Source organism: Lepidochelys kempii, chromosome 2 (genome assembly GCF_965140265.1).
Source record: "Lepidochelys kempii isolate rLepKem1 chromosome 2, rLepKem1.hap2, whole genome shotgun sequence".
NCBI lineage: Eukaryota > Metazoa > Chordata > Testudines > Cheloniidae > Lepidochelys > Lepidochelys kempii.
Genome location: NC_133257.1, coordinates 21,377,562 through 21,395,909, shown reverse-complemented (window position 1 = coordinate 21,395,909; position 18,348 = coordinate 21,377,562). Strand labels below are relative to the sequence as shown.

Here is an 18,348-nt window from a genome sequence, read left to right as displayed (position 1 = left end):
ATGGTTTTTAGTTTCTGCTCTGAAGGTGGAGAAGATCTGAGCTCATTGTGACTTTCCAGACCCCACCTTTCCATAAAGTAAAAACAAGGTAGTTTAAAACAAGTACCATTAGGCTGTGACTTTCACCAAAAGTGCATTGGTTTAACTCTGCTCCCATTGAAGTCACAGGGAGTTTTATTATTGACTCCTATGGGAGAACAGTTAGGCCAATGCTGATTACTTTTGAAAATCTCTCCCTTAACCTCTCCTCACACACACATACCTTCCACAAATACAGACATTTAGATACACATTGACTCTTACCACAAAAATCATTCCAAATAGAGTATTCTTCCAACTGTAATCCATCTTGGTTAAGAGGGCTTGCTGCTCACTCAGAGATGATGGTAGTTTCTGTGGAAAGACTAGACTTTCATAATTTATTTAGGTAGTTAATACTTTTGGGTGAAATACAATTTTAATTAGAAAAAAATTGAATTCTGGGCATGGACAGGAGCAGTGAGGGTTAGAGACAGGCTGAGGGCACAGGAGAAGAACCACTAGAGAACACTCTCCTCCAGAACGTTAAACTGGACCCAAGAGCCCTGGGTTTTCACATACCTCTGCCAGTGGGTTTCAAGCTATTTGCTGACAGCAAAGTGTGTTTCACTTCATTTAGTGCAGAGGTCCCCAAACTCGGGGGGCATGCTCCCAGCTCTGCTTCGGCCCCGCCTCAGCCATGGGCCTGGCACCCGGCCCTGGTCCTGGGCTTGCCTTGACTGCTGCTTTGTTCCTGGCCCCAGACCTGCCCCCAGCTGTGGCCCCAAACTTGGCCCCCTTACCTCTGTCTGTGTCCCCCCTAGCCCTGGCTCAGGGGGACAGCATGGACAGGGGTAAGGGGGTGTGTGATCCTGAAATGTTTGGGGACCACTGATTTAGTGGCTTAACCGAACAGAGGGTAACAAACTACTACTTCTACTAGTTATTCCATCAGGTGATATGGTAGAGATCTGTGCTGTGCATTTAAGGTCTGCTGATGACCCAAGTTAGGGGTCAAATGTCCATCCTCAGTGAGGCATCGTCTCTGTGGAAAAAATAGTATGTGATCATGGGACTATTTAGAAAAGCTGGACGTGCACAAGTCCATGTGGCCGGACGAGTTGCATCCGAGAGTGCTAAAGGAATTGGGGGCTGTGATTGCAGAGCCATTGGCCATTATCTTTGAAAACTCGTGGCGAACGGGGGAAGTCCCGGATGAGTGGAAAAAGGCTAATGTAGTGCCAATCTTTAAAAAAGGGAAGAAGGAGGATCCTGGGAACTACAAGCCAGTCAGCCTCACCTCAGTCCCCGGAAAAATCATGGAGTAGGTCCTCAAAGAATCAATCCTGAAGCACTTACATGAGAGGAAAGTGATCAGGAAGAGTCAGCATGGATTCACCAAGGGAAGGTCATGCCTGACTAATCTAATCGCCTTTTATGATGAGATTACTGGTTCTGTGGATGAAGGGAAAGCAGTGGATGTATTGTTTCTTGACTTTAGCAAAGCTTTTGACATGGTCTCCCACAGTATTCTCGTCAGCAAGTTAAAGAAGTATGGGCTGGATGAATGCACTATAAGGCAGGTAGAAAGTTGGCTAGATTGTCGGGCTCAACGGGTAGCGATCAATGGCTCCATGTCTAGTTGGCAGCCGGTGTCAAGTGGAGTGCCCCAGGGGTCGGTCCTGGGGCTGGTTTTGTTCAATATCTTCATAAATGATCTGGAGGATGGTGTGGATTGCACTCTCCGCAAATTTGCGGATGATACTAAACTGGGAGGAGTGGTAGATACGCTGGAGGGCAGGGATAGGATACAGAGGGACGTAGACAAATTAGAGGATTGGGCCAAAAGAAATCTGATGAGGTTCAATAAGGATAAGTGCAGGGTCCTGCACTTAAGACGGAAGAACCCAATGCACAGCTACAGACTAGGGACCAAATGGCTAGGCAGCAGTTCTGTGGAAAAGGACCTAGGGGTGACAGTGGACGAGAAGCTGGATATGAGTCAGCAGTGTGCCCTTGTTGCCAAGAAGGCCAATGGCATTTTGGGATGTATAAGTAGGGGCATAGCGAGCAGATCAAGGGACGTGATCGTCCCCCTCTATTCGACATTGGTGAGGCCTCATCTGGAGTACTGTGTTCAGTTTTGGGCCCCACACTACAAGAAGGATGTGGATAAATTGGAGAGAGTCCAGCGAAGGGCAACAAAAATGATTAGGGTTCGGGAACACATGACTTATGAGGAGAGGCTGAGGGAACTGGGATTGTTTAGTCTGCAGAAGAGAAGAGTGAGGGGGGATTTGATAGCTGCTTTCAACTACCTGAGAGGTGGTTCCAGAGAGGATGGTTCTAGACTATTCTCAGTGGTAGAAGAGGACAGGACAAGGAGTAATGTCTCAAGTTGCAGTGGGGGAGGTTTAGGTTGGATATTAGGAAAAACTTTTTCACTAGGAGGGTGGTGAAACACTGGAATGCGTTACCTAGGGAGGTGGTAGAATCTCCTTCCTTAGAAGTTTTTAAGGTCAGGCTTGACAAAGCCCTGGCTGGGATGATTTAATTGGGGAGTGCTCCTGCTTTGAGCAGGGGGTTGGACTAGATGACCTCCTGAGGTCCCTTCCAACCCTGATATTCTATGATTCTATGATCATGCAATTAAAGACTGTATTATAATGCATGGGCACAAGGGGGCAAATTAAGATTGCACAGGCATCTTCAATCTGGTATTTTCTAACTTTGAGGATCTTGACTTTGCAATGGTAATAATCTTTTAACATTTTTGGATATAATATATGTAGAGAGAGAGGTTTTGCAAAATTATCCCCTACTACTGATATAAAAATTCATCAGAGGGTCACATAAGCTGAAGGTCATGAAGAAGGATGGGCATTCAGGTGGCTAATTCCAATGCCATGTAGCCAGGGCTTTGAAAAGGAATCATAGAATCATAGAATATCAGGGTTGGAAGGGACCTCAGGAGGTCATCTAGTCCAACCCCCTGCTCAAAGCAGGACCAATCCCCAATTAAATCATCCCAGCCAGGGCTTTGTCAAGCTTGACCTTAAAAACTTCTAAGGAAGGAGATTGTACCACCTCCCTAGGTAACGCATTCCAGTGTTTCACCATCCTCCTAGTGAAAAAGTTTTTCCTAATATCCAACCTAAACCTCCCCCACTGCAACTTGAGACCATTACTCCTTGTCCTGTCCTCTTCTACCACTGAGAATAGTCTAGAACCATCCTCTCTGAGGACCGTGACCTTCAAGTGGACTATGTGTGTGGAAAAAAGCATGTAAAATATTGCAAAGAATAAAATATTTAGGCAATGTGGTTAAGGTTTTGTGGGGGAATACTTAGTGAACTTAACATATTCAGTTTAGATACAAGGAGACTCAATTAACATATGCTAGTATATTTTACAGTATTTTTATTATTACTGTAATAGCTAGCAGCATGGTGTTACTCATAGAGGCTGGAATGAACTCTGTGGTTATGAATTAAAAGTCAGGTTAGGAGACATTTGGGTAAGATACCAGAAAGGCACTGATCCTCCAGTTACAGATCTGGGCCCCAAGCTTGGCCATTTGCTTCTAGAGTGAAAGGTTTGAATGCTGTGGAGGTAGCTGACCTAGCATTTGGGGTTTGGGTAGAGGGGACCTAGCAGGAATGGTAGCAGTGGTCCTTCGCTCCCAGCTGAACTAGTAGTAGTAGAGAGTGAGTTTCCTTTAGTCCTTTTCATGGGAGGGAAGATCACTTTCTGCAGTACAAGATCTGGGAATAAGAGGCGTTTGTTTTTTTTTAAAAACTGAAAGTCAAACCATGGAAAGACGGTGAAATGGGAGTGACACCCTGAAACCTCCTTGACCTTTCCCTTGAGGGAACAGAAAGACCAAAGGATTTTTCCTCTTAGTTGTCAGCTTGTGGAAACAGGCTATCCAAAGACATACTGGGGACTCCACTGCAGGTGTGGTTGCCATAAAACAGATGGGCTTCATGGATCTGTAGTTCACTCCATTTTGAGTATCTTTGTGCCTGCAATAAATTCTTCAAGGGCAGGCTGTAATCTCTGATGTGTGATACATATTGGCATTTATCTTGAAACATCTGCCACCACACGTGCATGAAAGAACAGCAGCAGAAAGACAGCTGCTAGCATCATTTGAGACTAGAAACAAGCCGATGCGTGGGTGGAACCCTTGGGATGAGAGGACTGTAGGCAAGAGGTAGTTAAAGTTAATATCCTTCTTCCCTCAGCTGGGTTCCACCTCTTTGTTTGTGTTCAGTGTTTTGTTTTTAGGGCAACTTTCAAGTATTATAATATAAAATCAGCCAAAGCCTCATTATTTATTAGGTACAGTTATTTTGAGTTTTCAGTTCAGAGAATGTTCTGTGCAAAATTGACATGGCTCTGATGCTATGTTTAACAATGTCCTCATCTTCCCTTTCAAAGTTTCAGAATATTTAGGCCAGTGAAGTTTCTGTATGTTGTGGATATGATTCATTTGGGCCATGGGAGGAGGGTGACAGTTACTTGCTACACAAATCTTTCCTGTGATTCATGAAACACCATTTGTGTCAGCCTTGTAGGAGGCAGTTCATCTGCCTCCTTGGAGGAGGGGGGAAACACTGGCATCGCTGCTGTCAGATGGGCATGGCAAAAATGGTGGTTAGACAGAAGAAAGTAGCAGGAATGCTGGGGCTCTGTCTGCAATAGTTAGTTATGTACTTAATGATAGACTGATCTGTATCAAGTGTAGATGGCTTTAAGGAGAACAGCACTGCTACAATAGCCAAAAATACAAAAGAATGTTGCTTTTTGTCATGTTTTAATTTTTTTCCTGACTTTGTGTAAAAATGTTTTTGTACTTTTCCTTCTGGTTGGCTAAAACAACTGTTGTTTCATATGGGAGAAGGCCCCTATTGATGAACTTTGTCTCAGCAAAACTTTCAGTTTCTGCTGGTGGGAGCAGGGAGGCCAAATACAGTGCTGTATGCTTGTTCTCGGCAGAGAGATTTTTTCACTTTACTGGACCAGTAAACAGCAGAGACGGTTTACCAAATTCTGTTAGCCTCCTCATAGGAAGGCATTTTCTTTGGCCCACCAAAAAGTTGAATAAAAACATTAAGTGTAACTTCCTTGCCAAAGTCAATGACCCAGATCATCCTCGCTAGATTTGCTCATGAAAGGAATACACCCTACAAAGGACCTCAATTTGGTATGGAAGATGGCTCAGCTGTTTCTGTGGCACTGTTCCAGACTCCATGGAGGTCACCCTCTCGGTCCAGGATCCACATAGAGTAGATGAAGACTGGGAGAGCTGGGGACCTGTATTATTATTTAACTGGGGGGTATTATCTTTAATACAGAGCCTCACTATCCCAGCCATCCCACAATCAGCCTTGTCCCCACTTCACCCAAGGACCCAGAAGCATCCATGAGGAATCCGTAGTAGTACTGCTCTAATGGACCTCTAGTACGCCCCTGGAGACCTGCCTCAGGGTCTGTTGTGTGGGTCTGAACAAAACCTGCCTCCCCACTGATGGGAATGATAGGTGAGGGACTCCATAAGTGTATTCCTTATGGAGGTTTCCAGCCTTCCCACCATCAACCAGGGGTAAGGAGGGGTTGAGTTGGGATAATGGTTTCAGTTGCTGCAGACCTAACAAAATTATCATTGAAAGTCAATATGACGATTCAGTATCTCAAAAGCCAGGATTTAGTCTCAGCTTCATGTATTACATGGAGGCGTTTCTACCAGCCTCAAGGCTGCCTGATGTGCTGGAGTGGAAATAAGGAGGATTTTCTCATACAAGGGAATTATCTAGAGAAAAATGGCTACACAGTACTATTTGCAATGGTACTCCATAGCTAAACTCAGCCTTTCACATAGATGGCTGGGGGGCTCACTTTAAGGCAAACTACTACATGTTATACATATAGTTTCACCCAACCTTACCAATCAAAACTCATAAAACTATAGATATAACCAAAAAGAGGGATGTATAAGGGAAGGGAAAGGTGTTTACATATGGGGGTGTGGGCGTGGTCTGCTTACACCACCGTGTCTCCCTGTTAAATGCATGTAGACTCACATGGTTCAAGAAACATTCTCTTCTTGGGGTTTTGCTTATTGACAAAACATAATAGTTAAACATCAACTCCAGCACTAATCTGCCAGCCCTTCCCCTCAGGTTTCAAGTATCAGGGGGTAGCCGTGTTAGTCTGTATCCACAAGAACAACAAGGAGTCTGGTGGCACCTTAAAGACTAACAGATTTATTTGGGCATAAGCTTTCATGGGCATCTGAAGAAGTGGGTTTTTTACCCATGAAAGCTTATGCCCAAATAAATCTGTTAGTCTTTAAGGTGCCACCGGACTCCCCTTAAGTTTGACAGTTCCTGCCTAAACCCATCTCCTTCCTAAAACCTTTCTCAGGGGAGGCTTCTACTATTGCAGGTATATTCCTCCACCTCCCAGGTCCTTCTCCTGACTCAGAGCCTCCCCCCTTTGTCTGCTCAGGCTCCTTTTATTAGGAAGTGCCACCTGTGGGCTGCTGGCACATGATTGTTGGTCACCTGACTCAGATGCTGGTCAGAGCCTAGAAGTAGGATGTTAGGACATGGGCATGTGCCCAAGAACTAGCATGCCATTACGTGAGGTTGTGTGTAGTTTTAAGAAAACAACACTCTGGAAAATATTAATTCAGCATTGTTTTGAAAGGGAGAGAGGGATGGATGACAGGGAAGGAAGATGAATCTCTCGCAGCCACCAGTACAAAGGGAGGATGACCTGCAACAGAAGACGTGATGGTTGAATTACTAGAAAATGGGTGGTGTCAGAATGCAAATAGCTGCCAGAACAAGAGAGGCCTCTAATATAAAGAGGGCTTTTGGAAGACCTACAGGCCAGTGAGACCAACAAAGGACCAGACCCGCACCTAATGTGAATTGATGTAGCACCATTGAAGTCAGTGGGGCTATGGTGACTTACACCAGGTGAGGGTCTGACTCTTGTGGCCAATCCTCTACTTCACAGGCTGCCAATTCAGGGCAGCCACAATATGATCTGATTGCTCAAACCAGTTAGGCAACGTTTTTCTGCATTCTGCACAAGCTGCTAGTGATGTAGAAGCACAGCAAGGAAGAAGTTACAATAATTGAACCCCACGGTCACAGGGGCTGTGTTCCTGTTGCAGTGTTGTCATGGGATAAGTAAGGGCACAGCTGAAAAAAAAATTGCACAACTAGAGGAAACTATACACACTTTTGTACTGTATATGACAAGTGTCTCTCCCTGAAAGGTAATGGCTGAATAAGTGAGTTTAGAATGGAAAAGCAGAGACATAACTGAAGGTGGAAGAAGGTGTTAGGAGTGATGCAGAGGGGAGTAAAAATAGCTATGTCTAACTCAACACCTGTTCTGTATTCACTACATTTGAGTAGGCAATGACTACTAACTAGATTAAAGCACTGTTTGATGCACCCATATGGCTAAGTCTTCCATTATTTCCTGTGTTATAAAATGCTGACTCCATTTGGATTTTACAATACTAATGTTTATTTTGGGGGTGGGGGGAAAGAAAGGGGACTAATTATAGCTTTGAACTCCACTACAATGAGACAGGGTTTCTATTAAATATTTCTCAGGCAGTGTGATGAGTCATGAAATGCAACTTCTGCAGAAAATATCCTGATTGCCTAATGACTAGATGTTGGTAACTGAAATTACACTCTCTCTCTCTCACGAAACCCAGGAAGTGTCTGTCTCTGAGTAAGTTGTTTATTGAAGTTACCCAAGAAATGTAAAAGGGCTTATGATTGCAAAATAGGTAAAAAAAAAATAACTGAAATTTGAGGAACATAACAAACACCTGCTGTACGATACAGTGAAATAGTGTTACTGTATTTTCATTCACAACATAGGAAGTACTTTCCATATTTTAAAGATAATAATGTATCTTCCTTGTTAGGTAACAAAGGTCAAGCACTGATGAACTGTAAAGAAAGAAAAGCATTGAATCACCAGATGAAAGTAACAAAATAGAATACTTTTAGCACAAAACCTTTATAATAAGGATTGCCACAGCATAGTATGGTGCAGAGTTCATTAAACACTTGCTCCACTAACTTACAGTTCAAACACAATGTAATATCGGAGGGACATGAAATTCACTTTCTGTTATAGATTTTTAAGTTTATAAAGAACCATTATAATATCATCTGGTCTGATATTGTGATGCCACATGCCCTAGCTTTCATTTGGGTTCTGTCCTTGGCCCTACTTCATTAGTGCTCCAACAACTTATGGTTACCTAGAGTATGTTTTAGAAAGACGTCCAATAATTGAGAGTTTAGATAAATTGATCTCCATATGTTGGAAAGACTATTGACTTCTTAAATTCTGCAGTAGAAATGTTTTCTCCTGGAGTTTATAAACTATGAAGGTTTCACCCTGTAAGCTTGTAATTCAACTTTGGGAGGCTATATCTACCTTTCAGATAACATAATTTAAATTAATTGGGATTTGAGTAATGAAATGTTCAATGTATTTTAATAATTTAATAAAATGATTGCAGATGAATTTAGCTAACTCCTATCCAGTCATGTTCCCATTTGCATGGAGGAATGATGGATACCTATGTACTTTGTTTTGCAGATGATGTAGAGGAGGTTAACAGTATGGAAAGTGTGATGTTAGAATATGCTGCAATGGACAGAGAGCTAAACCATTATATGCAAGCAGTCGAAGCTACGGTACATCAGGTAAATGATCATTGCCATGCCAAATATTGATGAGGTTTTCTAAAACACTTTTAATTCTTACAAAATTACATTAAAAGAACATTTAGTCTTCAGAGTCAAAGGCTGCAAAGTTAGGAAATGCCAGAATCAAGGTTGCCCATGCAACCTTAATTCAGCTCCCTTTGCACATGCATTGTGATACAGTGTTTAATTACATGATCACATACTACTTTTTCCACAGGACTCCTATCTCCTTCAGTGCAGAGGATGGAAGGCACTCTGGGAATGAACCAGGGTTGTGTAGTTAATAAATAGTTTTATAGGAAATGTACCTCATTTGCTGCAGAAGGTAGATGATGATTAGTGAACAAAGCAGGTGACTGTGGGAATAAAAAAGATGATCCCCTGGTTCAGGCAGTTGAGTGCCACCTTTAGGAACTGCCCCATCACAAAGTTCTATCCCTGCCCCATCACAAAGTTCCTATGTGATGCTGAGCAAATTGCTTTTTTAAAAACAAAAAAGCTAACTGGTAATCAGAAATTCCATGATCTTGAACCATGTTGACTCTGATGTGGATTCATCATCAAGGTTAGAACCTTCAAATCTGTAGCCCAGACCTCTGCCACTTGACCTAACAGAGTAAGTAATAGCAGTAGAAAGTTGTCATCTTCTGTGGAGCCAACCACTAGAGGGAGACGAGGCACACATTTTGCAGGGCTTTCACAGCTATTTGCTGACAGCAGAGGAATGTTGAGACTCTGTAATGTTAAATTCTATTTCAGGTTCTGGAGACAAGTATGCTGTAGTGGTTACAGCTCCTTTTGCACATGTCCCCTTCTTTTCCTGCCCACTCTGTTCATGTCTGTGTCCTAGTCTCCCCTCCTCATTTTGCCCCCCTCAGCTTCCCATCCTGGTCCCCAAGTCCTCACCATCAGCACTTTGTTCCAGGCCCAGGCCCTGTCCTCTATCCCTGTTCAGTTCCTCATCTCAGACTTCCCCCATCAGCTCTCTCCCAGCTCAGCTCTTCAACCTTCCTGGCAAGCTGATTGTTTTCATCAACTGCCTTGCCACCAGCAGGGGGAGCATTGAAAGCGCAGAAGAGAGAATGTCCCTGCTTTCACTGTCTGTAACTGTCTCCAGAGCAGCCCCCCAGCTGCCAGGAGAAGCAATTGCAGGGAAAGCCCTGCTCTCAGCCCCTGCCCCATGCTCAGGAGAGAGTGGGAGTCTTCTGTGAATTTAGCTGCTAAGTCTCTACTGAGCATATGCAAACTGAGATTTTCAGGGGCTCATAACCTGGCCAGTTATGGGCAGATTTTCACAGAGAGCAAAAGACACATCCCTGCAACCATAGCGTTCTTCCTGCCAAATATCGCATCTCTTCTCTAAAGCACAGAAGCCCTAGAGCTTTGACAGGTGTTTTTTAAAAAAAGTCACATGGGGAAAAAAGTCATCCTGAGCAGATGTCTTGAATCTAGGAGAAGAAGTGTAATATAGGTTACAGCCTCGCAGCAGAACAAAGTGATCAGGGGAGGACAGCAGGTGTTTTTTCTGTAGCTGTTCATGGGAAGTGGGAGTTTCTACAGCTCTACTCTTCCATCTATTACTTACTCTGCACCCATCAAGTGGGCTAATTTCAAAGCATGCAGGCGGCCTCCAAACTATACAGCATCTCTCCTGCCGACGTCTATGGCCAGCTGTCAATCTACCTTAGAAAGTGGGGCAGTTTCCCCTAAAATCTATGTAATAGTTAAGGTGAATGAGACACTGCTGCTATTTCTCCTTCATCCTTGCCAATGTTAGGGTGGCTGTTATTGGAAGCAGAACAGACAGAACCACATGTTGAATCAGCCTCTGCTGGCCAGGCTCCCTGCTGACTTGGGAAAGGCCCAACAGAGGGTCCAACACTTTCCCAGGGACAAAGCACCAGGCTATTAATTTGTGCAGACAGAGGTTACCATTTTTCATTTATTAACAAAACTCAACTTGAAGGTTAAAAAAAAACACCTTTAATCAATCTGATTTTACCAAGTGTGTGTGTGTGAGTGTGAGAAATGGAAGAGCACAGTGATTCCAAACACATGATGCATTCTGTATGCCCTGCTTTCTTGTTATAAACCACACTTAAAAATGAGTGTCCATCAAGCAGTGTGAAAGCTTCAAGCTGATAGGATAGGGAGAGCTTGCCTGCTGCCTGCAGGCAGGATCTATTCTGCTGCAGTTATCTGGAGTTCAAACTCCTGATATTTCACCTTGCGTAACCCTTGCCAGTTGCACTTACCTGCCAGTATAAGACGACAGAAGCTCACAATGAAAATAACAAGGAAGTAGTATGAAGTATAGTTATAGGTTTCCAAAAGCCAAGTCTTTGTTGACTTAATCTGCAGTTGGAACAACACACAAGGTGAAACTTAGCCGCATCCTCTTCTGGTTGAATCAGCAGCCTGTTGAGTAAGAAATGAGCAAATGCAGTGCTGTTTCCAACAATAGACTGTGGGAAATCCTTTGTCCGTGGAAATTCCCTCTGACACTGAATTTAGCTCACCTGTGTAATGACTTGCCTTGTGCCACTTCTCCTTTTTTAACAAGAGTCTGTTTCCTGTAAAGTAAACACCGCCCAGGTTACTCTCCATGCAAAAGAAACCTAAACAGTAATGTCTGTCTGTTTGGTTTGTTTGTTTGTTTGTTTTCACTTAAAATAAAGTTAAAGGCCAGATTGTTCTGTTCTGGCCCCTTTATGCTCCCTAAGTGGAACAAAGGCTGGAAACAAAGCTGGACTGGCCAGCTGAGAATTTCTTGGAGAGCTTTTATTTGATAGAGAGAGAGTGTACCCAGCTCCTGTGACACCCCTTTACCCCCTCTCAGCCCTGTCATAGAGTAGTGCTATGGGCAGGACAGGAGAGTGGCTGAAGTACTCGTCTCTTCATCTATGCCCTTCTGGTATATGGTTCATGAGGGGCTGTGTCCAGTTGGTGTAATTTAGAGCAGTCCCCAGACAATTCCAACCAAGGCATTTCTTAGGGTAGTGCAGATCTGCCCTGAGACTCAGGAAACCATAACCAGCTCCCTGATGGCTCTGCCCCTCAGACAATCTGGGCATTTATTGTGCCAGTGGAAGGAAGATATTACAGTCGGGCCAGTAGTGCTGCCTATACTTAAGGTTGCCCAACATTTCCCATTATAAGACTCTGTTTTCAGTTGCTTATAACTTTGCCAAACTTTAACCATTTGTCTCTCTTGTGATCTCACTGCAACTGTTGCTGAGCACGGGCAGCATGCAGGTGAAGGAAGAATCAGCTTGGCTGATGCAGAGTGGTGAAGAAGAGTGGAGGTGGGAATCTCCATCCCTTAGAGGTTTTTAAAGCCTGGCTTGACAAAGCCCTGGCTGAGATGATTTAGTTGGGATTGGTCCTGCTTTGAGCAGGGGATTGGACTAGATGACCTCCTGAGGGCTCTTCCAACCCTAATATTTTATGGGGTGCAGTCAGTAAGGTGGTTGTAGGAGCCAGAGACTGGGGAGGATTTGTGGGGGGGATGGCATTGTGAGGAGGAAAGGGGATGGGGAAGGATTGGGGAGATATATATGTGTAGAGGAAGAGGCAGTTGGATGGGGTGGTGGGCAGGACCCAGGAGGGTTGGGTAGGAGCTGAAGAGAGGTGGAGTGGCTGAGGAGCCATATAGGCACAGAGAAGGAAGAGGTTGGACAGGTGAAGATGGGGTAGAGGGCAAAGAAGCTGGATCAAGGTGATCAGAGCAGAAGCGGGGGGGCATGATCTGGAGAGGGGGTTGGGAGGTTAGATCAGTTGCAGAAGTGGGAATATATGTAGTGAATGAGGCATGGGACTGTAGGAAGAGAGAAGATGGTGTTATGGTTAAGGCAGATGAATGCTCTGCTGGATAATTGGATTCTAGTCCTGCCTCTGCCATAGGGATGCCGAACAAGGCACTTAAAGCATATTGTTCACAGGTGATCACTAATTGTGTGTTCCTCTTTTTCTGAGTGCCCAAACTAAAGCCAGATTGGCCCAAATTCTGTAATTGAAGTCAATGGGAGCTATGTGTTCTTTCGTTTTTTGTCTTTTTTGAAGGGCAGTAAAAATATGGAGTTCTCTGAAAAGACAGGCCCCAAGTGTCTCAATTTGGACACCCAAAATTAGTGGACAGTTTAGCTCTTAATCTCTCTGTGCCTGAGTTACCCAACTGTAAATGAGGGATAATCTGACATGGGTGTCATGAGAATCAATTAATTAATGTTTGTGAAGCACTCATATACTTTGGTGAAAACACTAGAGAAAAGTCCAGAGGAAATTCATAATTTTTTATTCACTGCAAGGTTTGGATAGTGTAAATTAAGCCACACAGTGAATAAGAAAAATAAAGAAATGTTGAATAGCTACACAATCACTGAATGAGCCTCCTTCACTACACATCCTGATTCATTCCCAGAGCAGGTCCATTTAGTGTACTGAAGGAAGGCCCCTTGGAAAAAGAGCATGTGACCACATAATTAAGAGACTGTATCATAATACATGTGTACAAAGGGGGCAAATTAAGGTTGCACAGGCAACCTTAATTCTGCATTTGCTAACTTTGGCGTGCTTGACTCTGCAACCTTAATGTTCTTTTAACATAGCTTTTTGGATGTAATTTAGAATGAATGATGTTCTGTGCTGACTGCTATCTCCAAACTATACTTTAAACAGTATTACAGTGTTACGGTTGTGTGCTCACTTCCCTACAAAAGCTAGGCTGAGGAGGCATTTCAACACATTTTTAATATTTACTTCCCTTTTGTGTGTGTGTGTGTGTGTTTGTTTTGTGGTAAACAGCATGTAGAGGCTGCCATTATGTTTGTAACATAGCCAGGCATATTTTATGTGAATTAGTTAGCTCCTACCCAAATGGTTCACTTTTGTAATATGTTGGAGGCCATGTTTCATGCAATGCAATAGAAGCTGCATTTATCAAATAGTGTGTGTAAAGAAATACAAGAGCATTGTTCTTGCTGGATTTATGTAGGTTCATATAACACATTCTCAACATGATCTCTGAGTGCCTTACCATGAGCAAAAGAATCTCTCTCTTTTATAGAGTCTAAGGGTATGTCTATACGGACCGCAGTGCAGCTGTGCTGATACAGCTGTGCCTCTGAAGCACATCCGGTGAAGACGCTCTATGCCAACGGGAGCGAGCTTTCCCACTGGCATAAAAAATCCACCTCCACGAGTGGCGAAACCTATGTCGGTGGGAGAAGCTCTCCCACTGACATGGCGCTGTGCACACGAGTGCTTATGTTGGTATCACTTATGTCGCTCAGGGTGTGGAATACGTAGACGTAGCCAGTGCTGTAGGTCCTGCAAATTCTTATTCCTGCACTTGTCTTTATGTACTTTGACTTCAGTAGGGCTATTTGCATTTGTAAAATTAAGCATATGCCTAAGTGTTTGCAGGATCAGCACCGCAGGTAACAGGGAATTTATCGGAGCAAGAGGCATAGTATCTCTGCTTTCCCAGTGCCTGGTCATGTCAGGGCTTTGGGTCCGGACAAGATGGCGGTGATGCTGATACATTGGGAGAACCTCCAGAAGAAAAGGTGAAGGTAATATCTACTCCCTCTATTTCTGAAATCTGCTTGTTGTTTGTTACTTTGTGGAATAATGAGTCCTAAATGGACTCAGGAGACCTGGATTTCATTTGCAGCTTTGCCATTGGTCTGCTTGGGTAACTGTGGGAGAGTCACTTTACTGCTGTATGCCTCAATTTCCCTATCTATAAAATGGGGATAATGATGCTTACCTCCTTTGTAAAATGCTTTGAGCCCTGCCAATACAAAGTGCTATATGAGTAGGTATTATTTTATTTTATTACTGAGGATTGTAATTGGGAGTCTTTTGGGTTCTGCAGCTACTTGTGGATTCCTAGATAACCCCAAAGGAAGGCTCTTAGTGACTTAGTGGCTTTTCTCATATGGATTTAAGCTTTGGGGGTGGGAAGCCAGGGCATTCTCAGCAGTTGGGCTCTTGATTCTGGAATTCACTCCCCCCATTTATTGAACACACCCTGAGTTAAGGCATATCTGTTCACTGGCTTTTTTCCTGCATAATTTGCTTTAGTGAGTTCTGTTTTTGTCTTGTTTTTTCCTGTTAGGAGCAGTTTTGGGGTTGGGTGGTTAATATGATTATCTCCAAATATGCAGTATGTTGTTTTAATTAGTGTAAATATTTCCAAAGATCATGATGGGTATGTTTTTATAAATGCGTCTTTAATCCAGTCATTCTTAGGAGTTATTTGTTTTTTCTGCTAGTATTAAGAATTTTTAAAATCTGCCCTTATTTATTGCTGGCAAAAATCAGTAATTTTACCTGTAGACACTCTTTTATGGCTCAGAACAATGGCTGAACAAGGAGAACATTATTTTGAATTCTTTAATATAGTCCCCCAAACCACATAGGCCAGGGGTGGGTAAACTGTTTTGCCTGAGGGCCAGATCGGGGTTGCAAAAACTGTATGGAGGACCGGGTAGAGAAGGCTGTGCCTCCCCATACAGCCTGGCCATGCCCCCCTCAGAATCCCCAACCCATCCAACCCCCCCGCTCCTTGTCCCCTGACCGCCCCCTCCCAGGACCCCCACGCCTAACCACCCCAGGGACCCCACCCCCTATCCAACCCCCCTGCTCCCTGTCCCCTGACTGCCCCAACCCCTGTCCACACCCCCGCCCCTTGACAAGCCCCCCGGGACTCCCACACCTATCCAACCCCTCCCAGTCCCCTGACCTCCCCCCCTCCTTGAACCTCCACCCCATCCAACCACTCCCTGTCCCCTGACTGCCCCCCGGGACTCCCTGCCCCTTATCCAACCCCGCTGCTCCCCGCCCCCTTACCACGCCGCTCAGAGCAGCAGGAGCTCGCAGCTCCACCGCCTGGCTGGAGCCAGCCATGCCACCGTGATGCCCAGCAGGAGCGGTGGGCCAGAGTGCTGGCGGCGCGGTGAGCTGAGGTTGCGGGGGCAGGGGGACAGCAGGGGAGGGGCCGGGGGCTAGCCTCCCCAGCCGGGAGTTCAGGGGCTGTGCAGGACGGTCCAGCAGGCCGTAGTTTGCCCACCTCTGACATAGTCATACTCCATCATTATTATTATGTATTACTTGTATTAAGGTTCGAATAGAGGCCTCATTGTTCTAGGCACATAGTAAGAGACAGTCCCTGTGCTGAAGATCTTACAATCTTTATAGATTAGCAGGCAAAGGGTGAGAGGAAGGGAGGAATATTATCTCCATTTTACAGATGGAGAACTGAGATACAAAATTCCAGATTCTCAAAGGTATTTAAGTGCCTAACTCCCATTGAGCTAAATTCCTTTGAGAATATGAGCCAAAATAATTAAGGTCTCCATTCTGCATAGTGTCAAGCATTCTGTCCCAATCCCCCATAGCATTTAAGCATGTGCTTAACTTTGAGCATGTAAGTCACTTCATTGATTTGACTGTGATTACTTACATGCTTAAAGTTAAGCATGTGATTTGGGCCCGAGGAATCGGAGATCTACGTGGCTTGCCCGTGATCACACAGGAAGTCTGTGGCAGAGCCAGGAATGGAACCGAGATCTCCTGAGTCCCACTCCAGGGCTTTAATAACAAGACTGTCCTCCTTCTCGTCATTTTCTTTATTCTGTCAGTCATGCTCCGATTAAAAGAGCAAAACATTATTGATAACTGATTTAATTTGTGCTATAATGAAACCTCTTTTACTAACATGGCAGAATGAAACACTAAGCACTTGGTGTAAGCAACTACTTGGTGGTATCTTTTAAGTACAATGAGAAGTTTTAATTTATAGTAGGTTTCAGAGGAACAGCCGTGTTAGTCTGTATTCGCAAAAAGAAAAGGAGTACTTGTGGCACCTTAGAGACTAACCAATTTATTTGAGCATGAGCTTTCGTGAGCTACAGCTCACTTCATCAGATGTTTACCGTGGAAACTGCAGCAGACTTTATATACACACAGAAATCATGAAACAATACCTCCTCCCACCCCACTGTCCTGCTGGTAATAGCTTATCTAAAGTGATCAACAGGTGGGCCATTTCCAGCACAAATCCAGGTTTTCTCACCCTCCACCCCCCCACACAAATTCACTCTCCTGCTGGTGCTAGTTTTATAGTAGATGGCCATGATCTATCAAATGGCTCCACATTGATAGGCTCTTACATTAACTCAGAGCCCAGCTCAGTCAGTGTGACTCCACCGAAGTGCAATGAATGACCCAGTTTGATAGACATGTTCTGTTCTTCAGTTAATTTACTTATTTTTTTAAAATAGGATTGGTAATATTTTGTGGTAGGCCCAGTTAAACAACTTTCTATTGCAAAATTAACTAAGTTCCACTTTTTTTGTTTTGGTGATGTGATACAGCATGGCCAGAGGGGCAGCAGAAGAGTGTGAGAAGGGAGCCTTATTCCCTGTAGAGGGAAGAAAGTTTCCTATAAATTAATTAGAGCACCTGAAGGCAACTAGAGCACCTGAAGCCAGGCACATGATAAAAACCCCCTGCTTCAATCAGACAAGGGAAGGAGTTGAAGCAGAGTAGATTGGTGTTGGAGCAGAGAGCAGTTTGGAAGGAAGCAGAGGAGAGTTTGGAGAAGTGCTGCGGTGGGCTAAGAAGACCAAGACCCTAGGTAAAGGGACACCTGGTTTGTGCAGAGGGAGGGCAGGAAGCCCCACAAGCTGAAGGGCAGGAGAGGGAAGTAGCCCAGGGAAGGAACCGCTAGTTCTAGTGGTTTACCGCTATCCCTAGGGCCCCTGGGCTGGGACCTGGAGTAGAGGGCGGGCCCAGGTCCCTCCATCTCCACTCCCCTCCTCTAGGACACTAGTGGGGCAGTTAATACCCTAATTCAGGGGCAAGAAACGGTGCCCTGAACCCGTCCCAAGAAGAGAGAGTGCGAGACCCATCATAGTAGTGCTGGAAATTTGCCACAGTGACTATTGCTATGAAGTTGTTATATTAAATTAATGATGGCAAAAAGAGTGTATTACAGTAGAGCTGAGATTAGCGTTATTGTTCACAGATGCTTCTTAAATACACTTCCCAGTTACTTTGGTGAACAACCTAGTCCTGGAGCTAAACAGTCATGAGGATGTAACATTTGTTATATGTTATACTTAAGGTGTATTTATTTTTTGTTAGACTTAATAATGTAATGTATCTTTAATCACCTTTAAATCTGTATGCTACCATCACTTAGTACCTGGGTTTTGTCAGTATAGTATGTGCAGGGTTGTTTTTTGGAGCACATTCATTTGCTCTGAAAGCCTCAACACTAAAGTACCTTCCTCCATTTTACTTGTACTCTTCCCTTTGTTTAATTAATTACTTTGAAGACTCACAATGATCCTCTCCACATAGATTTACTGTGTTTCTTCCTGTTTAAATCATTCTATTTATAACACGTTCTGCTTTGTTAAGGATGACTTAATAGTTTTTTGTTGTTGTTGTTTTTTATTTTGAGCCTGATTCAGCAAGGTACTTAAACATGTGACTAACTTAATGGATAGTCCCAGTGAAGTTAGCAGCATTGTGTGTACTTAAAGTTAGGCGTGTATGT

The 18,348-nt window shown here is 44.0% G+C and overlaps 1 protein-coding gene across 1 annotated transcript in view; it reads left to right on the top strand.

The window, feature by feature from the left end:
• NSMCE2 (NSE2 (MMS21) homolog, SMC5-SMC6 complex SUMO ligase) overlaps positions 1–18,348 on the top strand; it is a 187,754-nt gene that overhangs the window by 42,501 nt on the left and 126,905 nt on the right. Inside the window, 1 exon segment of the mRNA XM_073330157.1 lies at positions 8,668–8,774. Within this exon segment, the coding sequence (XP_073186258.1) occupies positions 8,668–8,774 (107 nt within the window).